The sequence below is a fragment of the Adelges cooleyi genome, unplaced genomic scaffold (genome assembly GCF_023614345.1).
Source record: "Adelges cooleyi isolate 19-005CV unplaced genomic scaffold, UGA_ACOO_1.1 ACOO_flye_CR_arks_rails_tigmint_CR_PRNA_574, whole genome shotgun sequence".
Classification (NCBI taxonomy): domain Eukaryota; kingdom Metazoa; phylum Arthropoda; class Insecta; order Hemiptera; family Adelgidae; genus Adelges; species Adelges cooleyi.
In genome coordinates this window covers 11826858-11833499 of record NW_026096268.1, presented here as the reverse complement: position 1 = coordinate 11833499, position 6642 = coordinate 11826858, and the positions used below count along the sequence as shown (strand labels likewise).

The window sequence follows — 6642 nt, the reverse complement described above, 5'->3', positions numbered from 1 at the left end:
ATATCACACGTTATATTAACATATTATCATGTATATATATATATATATTATTATTATTATTAAATCTATTTTACAATTAGGTAATATTTTGATTATGTACACGTTTTTCGATGGCGGCGGCTTATGTGTATAAAAATAACAATAATATTATCGACAATGAAATAAATAGTAATCAACGGTTTCGCCTTGTCTGTGACCCTCTTCCCCGCCGTCAGTAAAGACGCATTTTGCTTTCGCATCGTTTGATTTTCTTCACGATCCTCGTACAGAACTCGGGCGACCCGAGCACGTCGCCCAAGAACACGCTGAGCATGTAGTATTTCTTTTTCGACTCGCCCGTCTCCATGTAACCGCTGTAAAAAAAACATATATTACATACACGGTGTTATAGTAATTAGTATTACACGGTTGTTGTGTGCAGTGTGTTACAGGGGATGATCAGGGGACGAGGTACAGTTCATTATAACAATATTAGGTAGAGTGTTAGGTTTCTTTAACCGAAATTTCAGGGGGTCATTACTGTCGGAGAAAATTAAATTAAAAAAAAAATTGTCTTGAGAAATTACTGGGTCGCGATCACTGTCGAAGGATCTGAAAATTATACATTACATTAATACGACCTGTTTAATTACTTATGGAGCGGAGACATGGCCGTTAAGAAAAAGCTATGAAAAAAAATACCTTGGTTCTGACGCGGAAAAAGCTGATTTTTGGACATGTTAAGGACACGCTAAGTGGTGAGTGGAGGATAAGGAAAACTGGAGGCAATGTTGTACGTCGGGATAGGCCTAGTGACTGATTTACCCGAGAAGAAGAAAAAGTTATATTTTCATAACAAAAGTAGAACAATTTAAATTGCATTAGTTGTATTTTCACCCGACGAACGCGTTTTTTTTTTTTTTGGAAACCTTTTTTTTAAAAACAACCAACAGTGTACACAAACAAACTGTAACCGGTCAACAGACTGTCGCGCTTGAAGAAACATAGTGCACCGTTTTTCGGTCCGGCCACACGAGGGTAAAATTTACATAGAAGCGAGGTAGGTTAGGTTAGGCTAGCCGGGGAGACATTGTAAGTACGCCACCGGTGGGCGGTCGGGGTGGGGTGGTGTACGTACCTGATGATTTTCTCCCAGTCCATCTTGTCTTCCTTGTCGCCCTTTTTGGCCAAGGCCGTCGCCTCGGCGTACGCTTTGCACACTTTCTCGTAAACGCAAGCGTCCGGTCCCATTTCCTTCAGGATCATCTCCTGCGCCTTGACCGTATCCAGACCGCCGGCGGCAATGGCGCCCGACACGTCCCGCTTGGCTTTCGACCTCCTGTAAGTGCCTGGCAACAATAAAATGTACACAATGAGACAAACAAAAAAAAAAAAAAAAAACACACACACACATGTCACATAAGCGATTGTGTGTGTGTTATAACGGCTTAATCAGGTGCGCGCGCTCGCGGTGTTCCTACAAGCCGTTTTGCGCAACGTCATTGTTGTACAGACAAATATAATATTATTATTATATTATAACTCTGCACACTATGGCACACATACAGACAACACACACACATTTGTATGTGTACACTTGACGGTAATGACACATAAGGATTTACAATAAGAAACGGTGGTCTTAGCACCGAGTTTGCGTAATTACATACACGATTGGCCAACGGTCACGTGCTGTTACCGCCGTCGCAGTGTTTCGTCGCACTTACTAGAACTACTACTGCAGTAATGCACTCCATTAGCGCGTCATCCTTATTAGATAATAAGTAATACCTAGTAACAATAATAATGTACCTAACCTGCTCGCCTGCTATATTATTATCATATTATACGCCGTCATTGTTGTGCGTCCACGTTAAACGCGAGGACGCGCCTAATTAAATTCGATCGACTACACAATAAATATATATATGTAATAATATACTACAACTAGATATATGAAAGAAAACCATTTAAAAATGTACTTTGGTCTTTGACAATGACAAATTTCAGTATCAAACTGTATTAATGTATGACAAGCTCCGAAAAATCGTTTGGTCTAATCCAAATAGTTTAAAACAGCACACTAAATGACAGTAAATCACATTTTAGCTGGTAATATTTTCCAATATAATCAGGTTGAAATCTCCCCCAAAAAAATTTCGATTCACGTTTAAAACAAATATATTATTGTTATTCAAATATATAAACGGGTACAGACCTCATTACACTTATATTATTATGGATATGCTAATTTTTTTTCAAATATTCTCAAAAAGTATTCAAATTTAATAACTTTACAAGAATTTTTCAACAAGCTCAACAAAAAATACAGAAAATTGTTTTAAAAAAATTGGCGATTGATAAAATAAAAATTATTCAATTATTGTAACTTTTGGCAGATGAGATTGAAATTTTTATTTTCTGTGAATTTTGTTTTACAAAACCCTGTAATACTTTTTCAGTTTTAGTGTTACAAGTTTATTTTGACGTTGAGTGGTTTAACTTAATTTTGCCCAACATTGGCATTGGGATTTTTGGATTTAAGAGATACAGCGAGTTACACCGCTACATGTAAAATATGAAAAAACAATAATCAGAGCTTACAGTATTGATCATTTTTCCCTTGACAATTTGCCCTATTTCAACTGGGCAGTTGGAAATTTCGGCTACACCGCATTTCGGAATGTCGTCCTTCGATTACCATAACGTTACACTTATTATACATCTCTATCCGACGATTAGACAATATATTATCTACTACATGGTGGTGAACAAGCTGCTGCAGCCGGACTCGAGTGTAGTGTATATTATTATGTTTATGTAAGGTCGGCCTTCTGGCCAATTGTTTTTCGTTTAATATGTAGGTATAATAATACAATATTGTGTATTTCGATATGGACACAACAGATTATAATATTACAAGCGTTGGTCGCTTTCCTAACGCTTAATTGACCGCGAATTACCGAATTTCTTGGGAAACCCGGCCGGTGTTGATCAAGAACAAATCCGCCTACAATACACGTTATAACAGGTGTGTATAGCAATGCGTTAATTTAAAATTACACCTTGTACACAGCCGCGGGTTAATGTGCCACGTGTTGCGCCAGTAAAACGCTCGGTCAAGTACAATAGGTAGGTATACGATTTTGACTGGCAACAAAATTGCAAAACAAACCAACTACGGTCAAAATCGTCATCGTTTAAAGAAGAGTGTACGTGCGGTATACGCAGACTATGTTTGAAATGTAAAAAGAAAATCAAAAACTTGCGCTCATAACGTGAAGACGCCGCGAGACCGGAATACATAATAATAATATGTTATGTTGTGTTGTGTATGATGTAAGAAAGAGGTGTACCAGTTTGGAGAATTAACGTTACGCGAGTCTTGCGAGCTACTTATTATACTAACGTCGGTTCGACCAAAACCGCTTTTTAGGTAATCTGCCTGCTGCCCGGTTTGGGCTGTTCGTGTACCATTGGTTATTGGCAAAATTGCCAGCGTTGGTTCAAACACAGAATAGATAAAAAAGCAGAAGGGTCACTTTCATGTAAACAAAAAATAGGACGACCGTTTTGTATAAAGGCCTGTTTAGTATAATGTGTTACACAACTAGTCTTAAGGGGAACGGAAAGCGTCAATTTTTTTAACAAATAAAGACTAAAACGCGGAGTCACTTTCTGAAGTGTCTATGGGAGCTAAAAGGCTGATTTTTTTATTTTTGTTTTCAAAAAATCCTTATAAGCGTTTTTATTTTTACTTTTCAATAGTTTTTCTAATACATCTAATTAATCGCTAAATAAAAAATCGACCTTTTAGACCTCATAGGAAAAATAGTAAGCTTTGCCAGAAAAAAAAACAACTTAATACGCCAGAAAATGACTTGACTCGAAGAAAAATAACTAGAAAAGTATTACCATTAGAAAATTGTAATATGCGCGTTCACCTTGAAATTATAGTAGGCGTATGAAAAACGGGTATTAGATCATTTTATGTCAAATATTGCCTATCCTTTGCCCCTTAGTGCTTTCCGTTCCCCATTCAGAAGACGGCAAACGTGTCTTACCCGTGTAGACAGCGGAGAAACGGAATAGCGCCTTTGCAGGTAGGTACACAAACCGTATAAAATATAATATTGTCAGAGTTGCGGATTTCGGGAATTGGGATTGGAAAAGCAGAATATACCTATTACAGCATATTAGTATACTTACTCGGACTCAGGGAGTAGGCGAGTTTTTTGACAAAGTTGGACATTTTCACGGCCATGATGATGACGGGGAAACCGATGAGCTGTACGGGCAGCTCGAAGGGGCTGTCCTGGGCCCGGACGCCGGTGGTCTTCCACGGCGTGTCGACCGTGGCGATCAGCAGCAAAGTTTGGGCGACCAAGAGGCCGGCGACGGCGGCGGACGGCACGAGCTGTTTCATGGCGGAGATCCACGGGTGCACTAACGACATTACCGAAGAGTGAAAGTGACGATTGGCAGGCCGCCGGCTTTTTGGCTAAAAACGAAAGTACCCGCAGAGCGGTGCGGTTGTAGTGTACCTACAGTATTGCATTATGTAATCGGCGTGGAACCTTGAAAAACCGGGTGGTGCTGGCGGTGGCGCCGGAAGTGGGAGTTGTAGGTACGGGTAATATTAATGTTATGTTCCTCCGGCAAACCGCGGCACAGTACGGTAATAATGACCTGTGTGTGTGTGTGTGTGTCTGGGATTTCCGCAATACAAGAAATCATTCACTTCCTATAGCCTTTCGCGTTGTACGTATGTACTGCACTGACAAACCTAACCCGCTGCGACCGACGGCGGCGGCGAAAGTTTTACACTCCAACATTCCGTCGCCGCCGTCGTAGAAATCAGGCTCTAGAAACGACCAAAATTGGATTGACCTACGGTGCAAACTCGACCTAAAAGGTCCTGTATAGTATATAGTATCCTCGACCTTGTATAGGTCAACATTTGTCATCGAAGAACCCTTTCAAACCTCCCCTCGCCCCCCCCCCGCCGGCACATAGAAAGCGCTACTGCGTTTAATTTTAATAGGAAATCAAACGTGACACACCAATTGAAGGGGTGAGTGGATTCATAGTGTTAACTGACAATTTCAAAAGTACTTGTCAGGAGGCAATACTTTAGACAACGAATCCATTTACAAACAAATAATAATATTTTGATAACGCACCTTCATCGACTTTAAATTTCCGAAAATAATGATTGAAATGTGTTAGCTGTATAATATTTTGCCGGAAAACTTAGTACAAATATAATACCTATGTCATAATATTACTTATAGTCATAGGTTCGGAACACTTTTCTGTCAAAATTTACATTTTTTGCAACATAAATTAAAACTATAACATTTATACCACTAAACAGACAATTATTGTGTACCAAGTTATCCTACTTGGAACTTTTCCCGGATCAAAAAGTTCTGAATAATTCAGTAAAATATTGTGTTTTGTTGAACACGTGAAAAGAAAACCTCTTTTCATATATTTTTTAGACGATCATATTATTTTATTTACATTTTTATTTTAATTAATTCCTTAACAAAATGTATTTTTATTTTTATTAGCAAAAATTATAAAATTTAATGGGAACCCGTTCCGAACCCCAGCTGGGGCTTATAATATAATCCACAAAACTTCAACGCAACAGTAAGAACATTTTTTTTTTAATTTGAATTTGCTAAGAAAAGGAATTCAATAAAATACATTGACTTCGCGGTTGTTGTATAATATTATGATCTTGACATTTTTTTTCATTGTATTTATTTATTGAAATTATATAAAATAATAATTGTTCAACAGAAACGTATGCGGCACGTGACCGACAATTATTGCGCGTTTGACTAGGTTTTAGAAGTTGAGGTTGAGTTAAACGTTTTGCTTAAACAAATTAATATCTTATCTTTTGTGCAATTATGTTAACTATAACTGCCGATTTCAATATGGGATATGGCACTGTTATTTGTTATTACATACTTTTATTTGAACGATGAGCAAAGACAAAAATGTTATTACCATTGAAATGAGTTGTAGTTTGTTTAATGCTATACGAAATATAGAATAGGTTAGCTGTTGTTGTTACTGGACATTGGCCGTCGATACTTAAGCTAGCTTGATATAACTGTCAATGTTAGCACACCATAACTGTAATCGTTCAGCACTATCTTCGAAAACAAACAAGTCTGTTTAGATGCAGCTATATCGGTATAGTTTATTGTTTCAACTCTCAACTTTCCTTGTAAATATTCCAACTGGGTTTAATTTTTTTTCTTTAAAATAATTTTGCAATAACCTTTACCTGAATAACAAAAGGTAACTTACATAATACATTTGTTTCAATACATTACCGACATTTAAAAATTGGTCTTAACGTTTTACCGATTACACTATATCGTCAGTGCCAAGTGTTGTTATGTTTAAATCCGTTCCAATTGGATTTCATGAACTGTTAAAATGTATAGTAAGTAAAATGTATTGGATATTTTTTTATTTGTAATTTACCAATTAATGTATCTGTAGATTTTAAGTAATTTTTTTTTTAAATTATCTTTGCTCATTGTACGTTATTTAATAATAGTGTACACCAAAAAAGTAATAATTGTGGGATATGCGGTAAGTGAGAGTTCTCTATTAATAAAGTGGGCATTGGATAAT

At 37.2% G+C, this 6642-nt stretch overlaps 1 protein-coding gene across 1 annotated transcript; it reads right to left on the bottom strand.

Moving 5' to 3' along the window:
* LOC126842848 (uncharacterized) lies at window positions 1–4450 on the bottom strand. Its single transcript, XM_050580038.1, has 3 exons — window positions 4189–4450; window positions 1118–1328; window positions 1–353 (listed from the first exon to the last, which is right to left on the bottom strand). Exons 1-3 carry the CDS (start codon window positions 4433–4435, stop codon window positions 212–214), a joined length of 600 nt encoding a protein of 199 aa, XP_050435995.1. The 5' UTR covers window positions 4436–4450; the 3' UTR covers window positions 1–211.
* Window positions 4451–6642: the final 2192 nt, after the last annotated feature.